We start from the raw sequence: 15,657 nt of genomic DNA on the forward strand, positions 1-15,657 counted from the left end.
AATAGAGAATCTTCCTTTTGAAAAGAGATTAAAAAGAGCATTACTTGTTTAGCTGAGCAAAATGTAGGTTGGGAAGGGAGGGATACAATTACTTACTTATAAATATGTTTACAGAGTGTGTATCAAGGAGGGAGAAGAGCTATTTAAGTTAAAGAACTAGACTTGCACAAGATCAGATGGTCACAAACAAATTTAGACTGAAGTTGAGGTTTATAACCATTAAAGGAGTAAAGTTCTGGAATGGTTGTCCAAACAAAATACTGGAGGGAAGGAATTAGTATTGCTTCAAGGTGGAACCTGATAAGCTTGTGGATGTGATCTGGTAAGATGATAGGGGTGTATTTTTTAGTAGTGATCAGAGCATGTGATATGTGGATTTGAGGGTTTGATATCTCCATGGTGGGGCTGAAAGGGAATTTAATCTCTGTGTGAGAGCTATCTGGTAATCCCATACTTCAGTTTCTGCTAGTTGCTTAGAATGGTCAGGAAGGAATCACTTTTTCCCCGCTCTCTGAACGTATTGTTTAGTTTCTAGACTTCTTGATCACATTCCCCCCACCTTCCGCAGCTCTTAGCGCTGAATGTTAACCACAGTTATTGGGTAGAGTTTGAAGTGTGTGAATGTTCCTAACAAACTTTAGAAGCCCCTCTCATGAAGGGTCTTGCTCATATGCTTGGGGTCAAAATGATTTGCTAGATTTGGGTTTTGGAAGAAATTTCTGCCCAGGTCAGATTGACAAGGACCTTTGGGGATTTTTACCTTCATCTGTGATATGCAGCACAGTCCTTCTTCTAGTGTGATCTAAGTAACAAACTCACAAATTTTCTGCCATTGCAGTTGTTGGATATGGGCAGCTCCCAACTTTTTATCTGTCATGTTGTAAGAGTTATGTTCCTTTTTTAGTTTTTTGGGTTCAGTTTGGTGGTGTGTTTTTATGGCTGTATTGGGCCATGGGGGTCAGAGGATGATCCTGTGGACTCTTTAAGACAATGGCTGGCAAATTTTTAGGGGCGTGACTTAGTGGCTTTAGAAGCCCTTTTCCAGTACTGTGTTCCTGTGTTCTTTAAGAATTGCAGGAATCCTGTCCTACTGCCATAGAAAAACATTAACAGCTCAGCCAGCAGTAAACCCATTGTTTCCCCATTTAAGCTCCTACAGCTCAAGCAAGGGATGGAGGGGCTAGGATGAGAGGAGGAGGTTTTGAGAGAGTTTGCATCTTAATGTCCCTGCAGCTTTTTCTGGCCCCAAGGGAGGCTGTAGATGAGAAGGGACCTAGAAACCACAATCCTCGGAGCATAATCCTACTCTTTTCACTTCCTTCCCTTCCAAATTCCCATCTATATTTAGGGGAAAGGATCAGGGTGTGAGGGCTGAAAGCTGCATGGCTTTCGGAGGCACTTTTGTTTCCAGCTAAGACCTGCCTGCAGCAGCCCTTTTGTTATGATCTCTTTCATCTTTGTACCATTCTTGAATATCCTGGGAAGTATAGTAACATCCTCTTTAGTAAATAGGTTGGTGAAGGCCTTGGAGTGCAGCTCCCACTAATTCTTTGTTTGCGGTAGGAGGAAAAGGGACTGTCTGAAGGGCTCAACTGGCAGCCAAGCTCCATCTCTACCCCCTGCAAACCCTGGTCTCAAAGGGCTGACTCAAGTGGTGACGTGCCAGCCCAGTTTCTCAGACATCAAACATCTCCAGCAAGAGACCCGTTCTGTTCTGCTGTAATCTTTATCAGCAACTTCCCCCACTCACTTTTTTTCTTTGCATTTGGGATCTAAAGATGTTTTGGGGAAATGTTTGAGGGGAAAAAGCATGGATCTCTGCTTATTTTTGCTGATGATACTGGAGAAAGCATATAGAGGAGGGGGCAGAACTCTACATATATTTCCAAGCATGTACCTGTAAACATCTGTTTATGTGAAAACCAGGGAGTGCAGAGTTGAAGCGGTGATTTGTGTACAATGCAACGACTGTAACCTTGGTATGAGCAGAAACGACTTCTGTTTCATTGAAATCCCTGGGTACATTGAGCTGCCTCCCTTTTTTGTTTGCAGCTGCACAATCATAATTATGGAAGTTAACAGTGCATTTAGGAATTTTCTAAAATTTACTTCCTGCAGCTTAAGCAATACATCACATGTTCTACAATGAATTGCACGATAAGGTTCTGTCAAGCAACAGCAGCAGAAGAAAGGTTAAAAAGAGCAGCTTAACTCTGCATTTCCTGGTTTTGTCAAATTTCTGTTCTTATTGTAGAAATGCCTGTTCGTCGGTTGCAAGTGAGCATTTCCTGGCTTTGTAATTTTAGATTAGGGGTTTGGACATGCCATGTTTCAAAGGGGCATAGAATATGGGAAATGCCTGTTTTATGGCAGCAACCTTAATCTTGACCTTGACATTTTTTGTTAGTGGGGGAGTAACAAGGAGTGCCTGAGTCTTGCCGGTTGACTAGGCTTAATTATTTGTTTCTATTCCATGTTACTATTTACATTTTAGAGAACAAAGTTCAAGGGTGGAATGAGGGGGTTATTATGGGGGTTTTTTTTTCTCACTTTGTCTTGCTGCCTATAAGCCACTACAGTCCAGTCACACAATTATGGGCCAAATCAGTTGGGGAGCAAGGAGTAAACAGTGGGGTTAAGTAAAAAGATATACATCTTAAGTAGTGCTCCTGGCAATCCATGTTTGAGCCATGTAAGAGGAGTGTGTGTGTGTGTGTGTGTGTGTGTGTGTGTGTGTGTGTGTGTGTGTGTGTGTGTATTACAGAAAATACCCTACTTAATGCTTGTTTCACAGCTCCAGTTGCCAGATGTGATCACATTGTATCTTATATTCTCATAAATATGTTAAACATGCAAGGAACACAAAGCAGCATCTCAAAACCTGTGTAAGAGAGGGTACAGAAGACTTACTTAAATTTGTGGAGGGATTTATTTGGACTTTCACAGTCACAGAACTATGATGTGATTGAAATAAGAGACTTGATGGGATGGTGCGTATGACTGGAGCACTTTCGTGGATGGGTATACTGTTCAGGAAGGACAGGCAGGGTAGAAAAGGAAGAGAAGTTGTGCTTTATGTAAAAGAGCTGTATGATTGCTCAGAGCTAGTGTATGAAACTGGAGATAGGCCTGTTGAAAGTCTCTGAATTAGGATCAGAGGGGAGTGCAAGAAGGGAGATGTCATGGTGGGGGTCTGCTATAAACCACCAGGATGGGGGTGGATGAGGCTTTCTTCAAATAGTTAATAGAAGTTTCCTCATCACAGACCCTGGTTCTCTTGGGGGATTTCAGTTGCCCTCCCAGCAGATGTCAGGAGTAATACAGCAGTGAGCAGGCAATCCAGGAAGTTTTGGGAGAGTGTTGGGAACAACTTCCTGATGCAAGTGTTGGACAGGCCAACCTGAGGCTGCGCTCTTCTAGACCTGCTGCTCACAAACAGGGAGGAATTGTGGGGAATGTAATAGTGGATGGCAACTTGGTAGCAGCAACCATGAGATAATTAAGTTCAGGGTCCTGAGGAAAGGAAGAAAGGACAGAAGCAGAGTAAGGACCCTGGATTTCAGAAAAGCAGACTTCTGACCATCAGTTTCCTGAGGGAGTCGGATCTCCTGGGGAGCCAGGGCCGGTTGTACTTGAAAGAAACCTTACTGAGGGCATAGTAACTTTATCCTGATGCTCATGAAGACTAGGAAGAATAGCAAAAGACCTGCTTGGCTTATCAGAGAGCTCTTCAATGAGCTAAAACACAAAAAGGAAGCTTACAAGAAGTGGACAAACAACTAGGAAGGAGTATAAGAGTATTGCTTGGGTATGTGGGGATGAAGTCAGGAAGGCTAAAGCGCAACTGGAATTGCAGCTGGCAAGGAACATGAAGGGTTTCTACAAATGTCTGCAACAAGGTGATGATCAGGGACAGGAAGTATGGATTCCTTACTGAATGGGGGAAGCAACCTAGTGACAGGTGATATGGAACAGACTGAAGTGCTCAATGCCTTTTTCACCTCAGTCTTCACAAGCAGGGTCAGCTCCCAGACTAAAGCACCTGACAGCACAGTTTGGGGAGGAGATGAGCAGCCAACAGTGGTGAAAGAACAGGTTAGAGACTATTTAGAAAAGTTGGATATGTACAAGTCCATGAGGCTGGACAAGATGCACCCAGGGGTGCTGAGGGAGTTAGCTGATGTGATTGCAGAGCTGCTGGCCATTATCTTTGAAAGCTCATGGTGACTGGGAAAGGCCCCTGGCAATTGTAAAAGGACAAATATAGTGCCCATCTTTAAGAAATAGAAGGAGGAGGATCCAGGGAACTACAGACCAGTCAGCCTCACCTCTGTCCCTGGAAAAATGGAGCAGATCCTCAAGGAATCCATTTCTAAGCACTTGGAGGAGAAGAAAGTGATTAGGGACAATCGGCATGGATTTACCAAGGGCAAGTCATGCCTGACCAACCTTCTAGGATGAGATGACTGGCTCTCAGAGTTGCCCGGGGCCCCACACCCTGCTTGAGTCAAATCAGCCCACGCAGGGTCCTGCCCCTGCTCCAGTCCCATGGTCCCAGACCCAAAGAAGCTGCTGCTGCCATTAGTGGTGGCATCAGTTGGGGGGGGGGGGGGTAGTGAACAGCATGCTGCTCTGCAGGGCCCCCCAAAGCAGAGAGCCTGGTGCAGTCACCCCAATTCCGTGCAAGGTAATGAATGTTGGAGAGAATAATTTCAATTACTTGTACATACTATAGGGTTCATTCAAGGAACACGTTGGTGGAGGTAAGGAGAGAGGTTGATGAAAAGCTCTCTTTAGTAAATAGGATTAATTTAAAAAATATGCATCAGTGATGAGAGAGAATGGGAGAAAATACTGCAAATACTTTTCATCAATCATTGGTATATCCTCACAGGAGGTAATTGATAAAATGGGACATGATGAATGCTATAGAGAGAACAATTGGGCTGTTCCCTTTTTGTCTCTCCTTCTAATGACAGAAGTTGGGAATATTTAATTGAATTTAAAAGGAAAAACTTAACATTCATAACAAAATCATTAATGCCCAGAGAGATGGCTGCAGATGAAAGCTTAAGAAGATTTTTAAAAATTGATATTTTTTTTGAATGGATAAAAGGAATATCCATAGCTGTTATAGCACAAATTAAATGGGAGAACTGAGGAATGTTAGAATGGAGGTAAAATGGCCTCTAACCGATTGATTTAAGAAAAACCTTCCCATGTTGGCTTGCTGTTCTGTAAAGGCCTACTGCAGGGTTCTTGCATTTTCCTTGTGAAGCATGTGGTTTGAGCCAGTGTTTCAGTCAAATTTGACACACCACTTCTTTGATTTGCTTGAGTTGCTGTAGTAACATTGATATGTTACTATATTTGCTGTGGCTAATAAGAAATATACACAATTTCTTATTCAGATTCCTTTTAAGTACAAAATTAGCAGGAAAAATAAGTGTTTTCTTAGTTGTTCACTGTGGTATTCAGTTTAGAAGGCTGCTTTGTTCTCCTATTCCAGCATTACTTACCCATGGATATATGCTGAGGCATTGTATGCAAACCTCCCATATCCAAGAGAATAAATCATTGTTTATACAGGAGGTTATTTAAAAAGATACTATAAATTGCTATTTATAAAAGTGGTAATAAGCCATGGTATCCCAGCTGTCAGCATTGTCATTCAAGTTGCATCATTGAGGGGGGCTATCGCTTGTGTTGGCTTGTTCTGTTTGATAGCAGTGCCATAGTCTCATGTGGCTTTTGATTGCTGAAATGCTGTATCTTTTTCTGTCTATTCAGAATGCATATGGAGTTATGTGACTTTTTCTAAAATGTAATGCAAAATTCAGAAAGGTCACTCGCCCTAGTCGGTCTAGGGCAGTGGTTTTCAACCTTTCTTCTTTTGTGGACCCCTTTGGACATTTCAAATGGAGGCATAGACACCTTTGAATTGTAAGTGTGGATATTAACATACTTTTTGATTGTAGTCATCTTTTGCGGACCCCTTAGACAGTTGCTGGACCCCCAGGCTTCTGCGGACAACAGGTTGAAAACCACTGGTCTAGGAAACATCGGTGTTGTCCCATTTCAGGAAACACCTGTGCTCGCTCTTAAGCTTACCAAAAGGATATTCTAGAGCCATCCTTTATCTACTTGGATGGGGGGTGGTTGAAGTATTGCAGGGGTGGGGGGTTAGTGAGGGAGAGCTAGGTGTAAGTCTTCATATTCCAGGAACAGTGAATATGCAGGATCTCCTCAGAGCCAGCGGGGTCAGAATCCATGTTATCAGAAGCAGTGAGGGAACTGTGTGCAGTTCTTCCTCCCCCACCCAACCCCAAAAACAAACAAAACAACCCCCCCCCCCCAAAAAAAAAAAAAATAGTGCAGAGATGATCTAAGCCATTTAATTGGGAGCAGGCAATTATTTGGGCCCACAAGTCACAGGCATTTCTGGGGAACTGCCAGTTCTGGTCAGCACCTACTCCCTACTCCCATAACAGCCCATAGGCCACATGCCCTGTGGCTCCTCCCGGCCATCACCAACAGTACATACCCCAGCCCTGATTCTGGCCTGCCCCACACCTGCTCCAGACTCACCGTTTCTGGAGCAGACCAGCTGGTACCCATGTGGACAGCTCTGACTTCAGCTCGTCCTGTGCCTGCTCCAGAACGGCCACCCATGTTAAGCAGCAGCTGGGCAGAAGCTGCTGCTCAGCATGGCGAGGGTGGATGGAAAACAGCCACTTCCCCTCACCACTGCCAGGCCCTTCTTGCTGCAGCCACCTGGAGTCCACACCTGGGCTACCCTGTGGCTCCTCTCCATCACCGTTGCCACCAGCGAGGCAGCAGTGGCAGTATGCAGGAGCCGCAGGGCAGCCTGGGCACAGGTTTCAGGCAGTTGCAGCAAGAAGAGCCCAGCAGCAGCAAGGGGGTGGGGCTCCTTTTCCCTGTACCAAGCAGCAGCTTCTGCCCAATTGCAGTGCTCAGCATGGGTGGGTGAGTCTGGGGCAGGCTGGGTTAGGGCTGTGCACATGGGTGCCAGCTGGTCCAGAGCTAGTCTACTCCATTGGGCTGAGTCCAGAATGGGCATGGGGTGGGCCAGGGTCAGGGCCCTGCATGCAAACCCCTGGCAGTACTGTGGGGCTGGGGCTAATGGCAGTGGCAGCCAGAAGGAGCCACCACTGCCTAGGCTGCCTAGAAAGTGAGTCCAGCTGCAGAGCTGCCTCAGCCCCACTGTGTGCCCAGGGGGCAGCGGGATATGCCATGGGTCAGATGGTGCCTGGGCCAGGCAGAACCAAAAGACCTGCTGCAGGCCAGATGAAATCCCTCCATGGGCAGCATCTGACCCGTGAGGGGTGTTTTTTGCCTAGCCCTGCACTAAATCATGTATTTTAAAAGGGTGGGCTGTGCAACATGTAGTCACTTATAGCACTGTATGATACCTCAGTGCTGCTGGAGATGAACCCAAACAACCAAACAAAAACACTCCTGAGGAAAAGGGGAGTTGTTAGTCTGTTCCATGCATAAAGCTTGAGAGCACAGGGTTCAAATACTGTAATTTTTTTTTTTTCTAATGCATTTGATTAGATCAGTGGTTCTCAACCTTTTCAGGCTCAAAACACTCGTCACTAGACTTGAGGCATCCTTTGGAAAATGCCAGCTCTTTGTTTCACTTTATTATTTTTCTGTAGTAAACAAAAAAATATGAGAAATTAGTTTGTTACAAGGAACTAAAAAAGCCCACAACTGATCAGAACATTTTTAAAACTATAGATTCCTTTTTTGAAATTTCTGGATTCATCTTTTGAATCATGTTTGCACACCTAACCATGCTAACATTGCATAGCAAACTGTGGCACCCTTGAAAGGATCTGAAGACACCCCAGGGTGCCACGTCACCCTTGTTGAGAATCACTAAGTGAGACTTACAAGTATGTAGGGGTTGGATGATACGGAAATGATTAATTTGAGATTGGTCTTGAAGTTATTTATTGCTTCATGTTTGTTCGTTTGTTTGTTCGCTGAATTACAGTCTTTTTTCCTTAAAGTACAGGGGTATATTACCTGATCTACATGTGTCCTGGTAGGTTGACTACTCATACAAGAGGCAACAGACTGGTCCTGCAGCCCCCAGATGTGTGCTGTTTACACCCATGGGCAGAGGTAGAATTTTGAAAAAGGGGGTGCAGATGATGAGGTGTCTCATCACATATAAAGCAACACATTTTTCTCCAGTTAAAAGTAAACTAGAAGCTTTACTAATATTTAGGGCCCTAGGGCTGTATTATTCAATTCAAGATTGGGGCAAAAACAAATAAAACTTCATTGGAATGTGTTTAAAAACAATCTGCAGGGCTGTGAAATAGGAGCTTCATTACCAGGAGCAGCAAACAGACAGCAGAATTGCAGAACAAAGGATAGCTTGATTGGTGGAATATCAAAACTATGAAGGAGAGGGCGTTAACACCTGTGGAATGAAGAGTTTAGAAGGGAGCAGATGGGTTATAATGAGCCATGAAGTTGACCCCTTTAGCACTGCCTGACTAAAAATGTTGTTACTACTGCCAGGCAGTTGGTTTTAAACTTTGGATGGAGCAGGAGTCAAAGGGTTTGGGGGGAGGGGAGGAGGTGGTGCAAGTGCACCAGGTCACTCCCTGGATCTGTTCCTGCTTATACCCCACAGCACAAGAATACTTGCTTATCCAAGTGTCTATCTTCAGCTACCTGCAACAGGGCAATATAGACTCTTGCTTAAACTGCCTGGGGATATTAGGAGGGTAGAGGAGGATGGCATGCAGGCTTGGCAGTGGGTGGTTTTGCATTCACTGAGGCTAGGAACAAATATACTTTTTAACAGCTTTAAAAGGGGTGGGGGAGCTGCCACTTGCAGCTTTAGCCTTAATGAAACAGGTCTAAAGTTGCAGCAGATGTAACAGATATAGTTATCCTAACAGTTCATATTACTTACATTTGTATCAATAAAGCTGTTATATCTGTCTGTGCCCTGAGTTTGCCAATATTTCCTCCAGTACATATCTCACTTTTATACATGGTTTACTTTAGCAAACATTTGCCATTTTGCTTTCATTTACGTTTCTTTCTTACTGAGATTCTGGGAACCGGCCTGAACAAATTTTTCTGCAGCCCTGGAAGTTGTCCATTTTCTTGGGATTTATGTCTCAATTTTTAGAAGGAAGAATCTTTCATCTACTTCCTTCACTGTCTTAGAACATCACTTACCACCATCTCTTCTTGCCCCCTTACTTGGTGGCTTCCTTGGACGAGGCTGATTTTATTTTTACAACATACCTAAGAAACTTAAAAGAAGGTATACCTTTTACGGCACAAACATATCTGATGCATCTGGTTACATCAATCACTAACTGACATCCATGTGCTAAAACTATGGTATACAGTACTATGGTTTGCGTTATTTATCTTATTTAACCTAGACTCTTGCTCAGATTAGATCTCGCTACTGGGGTAACTCCATGTTTATTGCTTTCGTTTACTTTGCTGACAAGCTTAGATATTCATTTTATGGTTACATGGGCCCTTTTGAGTCGTACTTCTATAGCTAAGCTGAAGGGTTGACAGCTACTCATCTGAAATCATTAAGGGAGTGAATAGTACACTAAACAATTATTTAAATCACGTTCAAGCCTTTTTCTCAGAAAATAAGTATTTGATCCAAATAGTTTTAATCATGTTCTAGCTGACCTTTTATTTTAGCATCAAGATAGTTTAGCGTTCATAGTAGTATTCTTGTTAAAATGCACATGGATGTAATGGTGTTACATTCTTTTATTATTTAAACAATAATCTCTTAGTTTTTGGGAAAAGTTGCTGTAAATACATATTCATATTCTGTATCTGTGAAGTGTTGCACATTATTTTTAGCATATACTTCGTAGGAATATTTCACCATAAATTCTCTCTGTTCCTTTGTATCCTTTACCCTGTACTGTTAAACATTTTTTCTAAAACAGTTAACCATCTCACTACAGTGCTTCTGTGATGATCTCAACATTTTTATTGAATATTAAAATTTTTGATTGGGACTTGTTTGCTCTTCACACTGGAAGATTTTAAAGCAAAATGAAACCTATGTATGACTTGGTTTATGTGAATTAAATCCAAAGCTGTCAAAAACTACAGGTGAAACTATGGATGGTTGTACTCTCTTGTTGTTCTAAAACAGTGGTCTCCAACACTTTTAAGTAGGCAATCACATTTATCATTTAAAAGAAACCCAAGATCTACCGTGTACCACCAATCCCCCACCATCCCCCCCCCAGCAGGTAAGTCTGTGGGGAGGGAGGGTGGGGGGCAAATGTAGGCAGAAAGAGAAAAAAATTATTGGGGGCATGCCTCCCCAGCAGGTAAGTCTGTGGGGGAAGTTGTGGGGCAGATCAAGGCCCTACCCCTAGCCCCGCTTTCTCCCTCACTGGGGGGGGCCTCGATATGGCCCCCGCCCCTTCCCTCCCCCACGGACTGACCTGCTGGCCTGGGGGTGGGGCGTGTACATACATGCACCCAGGCACTCGGCCTCCCAGCCCGGCCTCAGATCAACTCCAAGAGGCTCCGAGATCTACTGGTAGATCAAGATCCACTGGTTGGTGACCACTGTTCTAAAACTTGCATTAATGTGTTTTTTGCTGCTTAAACTGGGAAAGCTGGTAAGTCTTCTAAGTTTGCTTTGAAAAACTGGAACCTATGGGTTCTTCATGCAAGGAAAAGAGTATTGGTCATGACTTGAGGGGAGGAAAGAGAAAATTGGGCAGCTGTAAACTGAAATGTAAGCTCAGTATGAATCAAAAGGGAACTCGAGGTCAGCCAACAGAGTGCTGTTTTATCCCTTTATATTTATGAGTTTTTAATGTTCCCAATATATTTCTGTTTTAAATGTATAAAACTTTTTTTTTGGTAGGTGAAACAATTGCACATCTTACAGATGTAGCTAACTTGGATCATCCAGAATCTGATGGCCGGATAACAATTTTTACGGACAAAACGCAAGTAGTAAAAGCTGCAAGACTGCTGCTTTCTTCAGTGACAAAGGTGCTGGTATTGGCAGACAGAATAGTTATTAAGCAAATTATAACGTCCAGAAACAAGGTATTTAGTGTTTTCTTGTTTCTGAAACTAATCTGTACTGTAGATAACTTTGTCTTGCATTCTTTGTTCTTTCTTCTTTTTCTGTCATCTTTTCCTGTTAATGTTTGCATATATTTATTCCATTTATAGTAGTTCTAGCAAAAAATATAAGCTAATATATACATTTTGCATCAGTGTCCATCTCCCTAGTATATGAAGTATGGTTATTATTGGGCAAATGCCTAAATATATTTTGGTGACTTTCAGCTTTTTGTGAAAAAACCTATAATAAGCCTCCAGTGCTATCTTGGAAAGAGAAAGAAGAGCTAGTTATATCAGTATACTTCAGTTGTTAAAGTTTATGGAAGGTAGAAAGGATAGCCATCAACAAATGAGCAATGAAAAATCTCTTTCATGGTGTCCAGTGAGCCTAAATGGAGGCGTTTCCTGTGCTGATAACAAGGTGAGTAACACGTTTCAGCACACCAGAAGCAAAGAGTTGGGGGGGGAATGCTGATGGGAGAGGATCTACAGTTTGAAATAAGTATTTTTAAATCTTAAGGTTATTTTAACTGTTTAGCAAAAAGTTTATCTCCTGTATCTTTTATTTTCAAGGTTATTTATTTCAGGTATGTAATTAAATGCGTATTAAAAATGTAATACTAATATTACATTTTCAAATATTCATATTTCAAATATTTCAGATTACAAATGATATTTTTCAGAGATGACTGTTACCACATGATCACTGCTTTTAGTCACATAACTGGCAGGTTCTTTCTAAGCTTAGCCCTTAGCAGGTTTGATCAGGCCTGCTCCTGCTTGGAATATTGATGGACCAAGTGCGGTTAGCTAGGCTGTGTCAGACAAGTAAACAAATGATAATGTGTTCTGCAGAGTACAAAGCACCAAGATAAGGACCTGCCCTGAAATCTTGGTAATCTAAGGCACCAATCTTGCATATGTTGTGTTCTTTCCAATATGAGAGGCACTTAAATTTAAGATGCGCTCAAAGTCAGTGATGTTCCATTTAAGAAAAAAATAAAATATCAAATAAAGGCACACGTGCAAATATACAGCCCTCTGTAATGCATAGAAGTATTTTAGTATTTTTGTATTATTTGAATTTCAAGGTGCAGATCACTTTTAGAAGAAATATTTTATTTTAAATTTGAAGGAATACAGTACTTTATACCTATGCAACAGTAATGTTAAGTATGGATCCATTGTGTTACAAGGTTCCATTTTAATGGTACCTTGGGATTTCTGTTTTGTCAAAATCCCATTAAAATGTCAAAACTTAAAATGTAGACTCATATCTGAGGCTATGGACTAATGAGCACGTGAAGTGCTTGAGTGCTGTGCAAACATACAGGTGCCTCTCAGCTGAAGCGCTTCAAAATGTGATGAAGCAAGGAATCTAGTGAACATGAATCACAGCACGTTCCTTGGCTTTTAAGCCAAGATTGCTGTAGGATTCTGAAGACGGATGAATGCAGTGCAACCTTATGGCTATTTCACCTTCAGGCTTCTGCTTGGGACTTCTTGCCTTTGTAGAGCCAGGCAGGTTCACCTGCATTGCCTGTCCTGTAGAAGCACAGAATGGACCCATTGCTTTCCAGGCCCTCGCAAGAAGTTCTGGTTCTACTCTCCTGCTCATGTCTGTCTTGGCCTTTCTAAATGTCGTCTCTGTTTGTCTACTAACTTACCTTTTGCAGCAGGGCGGTTGGAGCTACCATGGTCCCTGTGAAAGACTATGGGTTTTATTGTAATATTTCTGTTTTAAATGTGTTCATGTTGTTATAATGTCTTGTGCCTCAGTTTATCCAACTAGCTTCTACCTGAAGAAAAACTCATTAATATGTCCCTGCTGTTAAGAGAGCTGCCTGTGTGTGGGACCTCAAGATCAACCTCAAGCTTGAATAGAGATTTGAACAACTTTGTTGATTGCTGGTGACATCCAGGAAGCCTCAGGAAAGCTATACGAGATCAACATGATAATGGATAGAGCCAATGTCTGCTTCTAGACGGCAGTCTAAAGGATTGAGTAGAGCAGATTTTCTGAAACTCAAGAGCTGGGTAGACTGGAAAAGGAAATGCTTTGGAGTATTCATGGTTATGTGGGCTGGCTTGGGGACAGAGGGATTGCTTAACCCTCTGGAGGAGGTAGAAGACCTCTGGCTTGGGTATATTTGCCCAAACAAATGCCTTTTATTCAGGAAGAGCTGTCTCTTGCTATTTGGGACTTCAAATTGTGCTTGTTCTCCCCAGTAAGAAGTAAAATTCCTCCCTCAGGAGTTGAACTAGATGCTGACTACTTGAGTTAAGGCCAGAGAACAACCAGGAATAGCTGGTAACTGGAAGTCCAGGGATCCAGCTCCTGCTGTAGAAGCCATGCCTGGGCTAATTTCAGGGGGATGCACTTGGAGATCAGACAAGGCTGTAGAGGTCCTGAGCAAACACTTCCCATAGAAGGGACTGTGTGATGGTCCTTCAAAGTACAACTTGAGGAGATACCAGGAGCTGCATGCCAAAGGGAATAGTAATAAGGGATACCACAGAGGATGGCTTTCTTTGGAACCACCAGACGATACACCAACATTTTTGAACCAGACGTGAGCAGAAATTAGTTCTGGGATGATGCACAGTGGCGACAGAACTTCAGGATGAGCAGGGCAGCCACCTTTCTCACGATATGCATGGAAACTCCCAGAGGAAAGCTACCAACCAACTTTTGAGTGTAGAACAATGAATGTCACTTGCCATCTACAAGCTGGCCACCCCTGACTGTCACTAGTCCACCCTCAACCATTTGGCAGGGGGGAGTCCCTGGCTGGATTGAATATTCAGGAAGTGTACTGCACCATTCAGAAGGTCTTGGTACTCGGCTTCCTCCACTTCAGTTCACAGGAAGTTATAGCTAGATTTGCCTAGATGGGTTTTCCAGACTGCACTGGAGCATCTGATGGCACTTGCATTCCCATCCTGTACCCTGCATATCAAAGCTGGAAATATGTCAACCGCATGGCTACTTCACTCTTCTGTAGGCATTGTCAACCACTGGAATTTGTTCACCACTGACCACCAAGCAGTTGGGCATGGTGCATGATGCCAGGGTCTTAAGGAACACTAGTCTGGTACCCCTGATTAGACATTGCATTTATATGCACACTTTGTGTTGTTTCTGCTTTCAGCATATAGGCAACAGTATCTGAAAGTAAATTAAATTTGTCATCTTTTCTGGCAGTAGAATTAGGCCATAGTAAACATCAGAACATTCTTAACATGTTCCACTGTTGAGTGATTTGTCCTTTCTAAGACTCTAAGTCAAAAGGTGAGATTTGCTGGGTTCCGTAGTGAGTTCCCCAACTATCAAATTGGCAACAGAATGGCCAGTCATCTGCAGTCTCATCTACAGCAATCCAGTTATGACTTTCCCACTATCGTTATAAATCTTCTCCTATGTAGAATTGTGAAAAAGCTGTGTGAAAATAGTTTTTTTTTTCCTTACAGTCAGTTCATTTGGAACATACAGATTTAATTGGTATTTTCCCAAGAAACCACAAAAAAGGATTATTTAGTCTATTCTAAGGACTGTTGCTGGACATAGCTCTATGGAGCTCAGCAGCAAAATTGTTTTGCAAAACTAGGCCTTTGTCTAAGGATAGCATGTAGGCTTTTACCTTTCCTTTTCTTAGTAGCTAAATGATTGCTAGTCTCTGCATATTGCTGAATCCAGAACTTTCTCTAATGTGGAACCTACTTCCCATACTACTGACAAAAAATAATTTACTGTTGACTTCAAATTCAGCATCAGCTGCATTGCAGTCCATGGCTATAATAATACACTTTCACTAGATTTGTCTTTTGGCATCCTTACCAGTAAACAACACCAACTGAAAGCTCTTGCATAACTTCAGATTTAATGAAGACTTAAAATCTCACATAAACAGCACTGTGTATTTTCCATTGGGACGATCCATCCAGGTGATACAAGAGTCTAGAAAAGGAGTTTGAGCACCACAGCCATGAGGGCTGCATGCAGAAAGAAGGCCTCATGTAGAGTCCAAAAAAACGCAAGAGATCACTGTTTTGCTTGTTTTAAAACCAAACAAACTTTGTCTTATTACATAGTTTAAACATTCAAATGGTGTGTGAGGTTCCCTTAGAGAAAGCAGAGTGTTCTGCAAATGAGTGAGGATGTGAAGGTCATGCAACATAGAGAAGTGACCCACAATGGCCCACCCTAACCCATCTGCAGGTTTACCAAGTCCCTAAGGAAGGGGAGTGATTCCTTTAGGTTAAGTGTTGGGAACTGTGCTATTCTACTGCATAGAGGGGTTGAAAGGCCTAGAGCTTATACTTCTCTATCTCATGTAAAATACCCAAAATCCTGTGAAATCAAGAGATGCTGCTCCTGATTTTTTCATCCCCACCTCCTCCAGGAAATATATTATTTTGGAGCTCCCTCACGGACTGAAGAAGCAGGTCTGTTGCCACACACTGTGGTGGGCCTGTGAGGGTGGTTGGTAGGATGATCTGAAAGAGAAGCACGATGTGAAACTGCCG

At 42.6% G+C, this 15,657-nt stretch overlaps 1 protein-coding gene across 1 annotated transcript in view; it reads left to right on the forward strand.

Annotated features, from left to right (window-relative positions):
- Positions 1-15,657, forward strand: part of CTNNAL1 (catenin alpha like 1) — a 124,213-nt gene that overhangs the window by 45,048 nt on the left and 63,508 nt on the right. The window contains exon 3 of the mRNA XM_014595195.3: positions 10,922-11,109. Within this exon, the coding sequence (XP_014450681.2) occupies positions 10,922-11,109 (188 nt within the window). The remainder of the gene's footprint in view (positions 1-10,921; positions 11,110-15,657) is intronic.

This window comes from Alligator mississippiensis, chromosome 3 (assembly GCF_030867095.1).
Source record: "Alligator mississippiensis isolate rAllMis1 chromosome 3, rAllMis1, whole genome shotgun sequence".
Lineage (NCBI taxonomy): Eukaryota > Metazoa > Chordata > Crocodylia > Alligatoridae > Alligator > Alligator mississippiensis.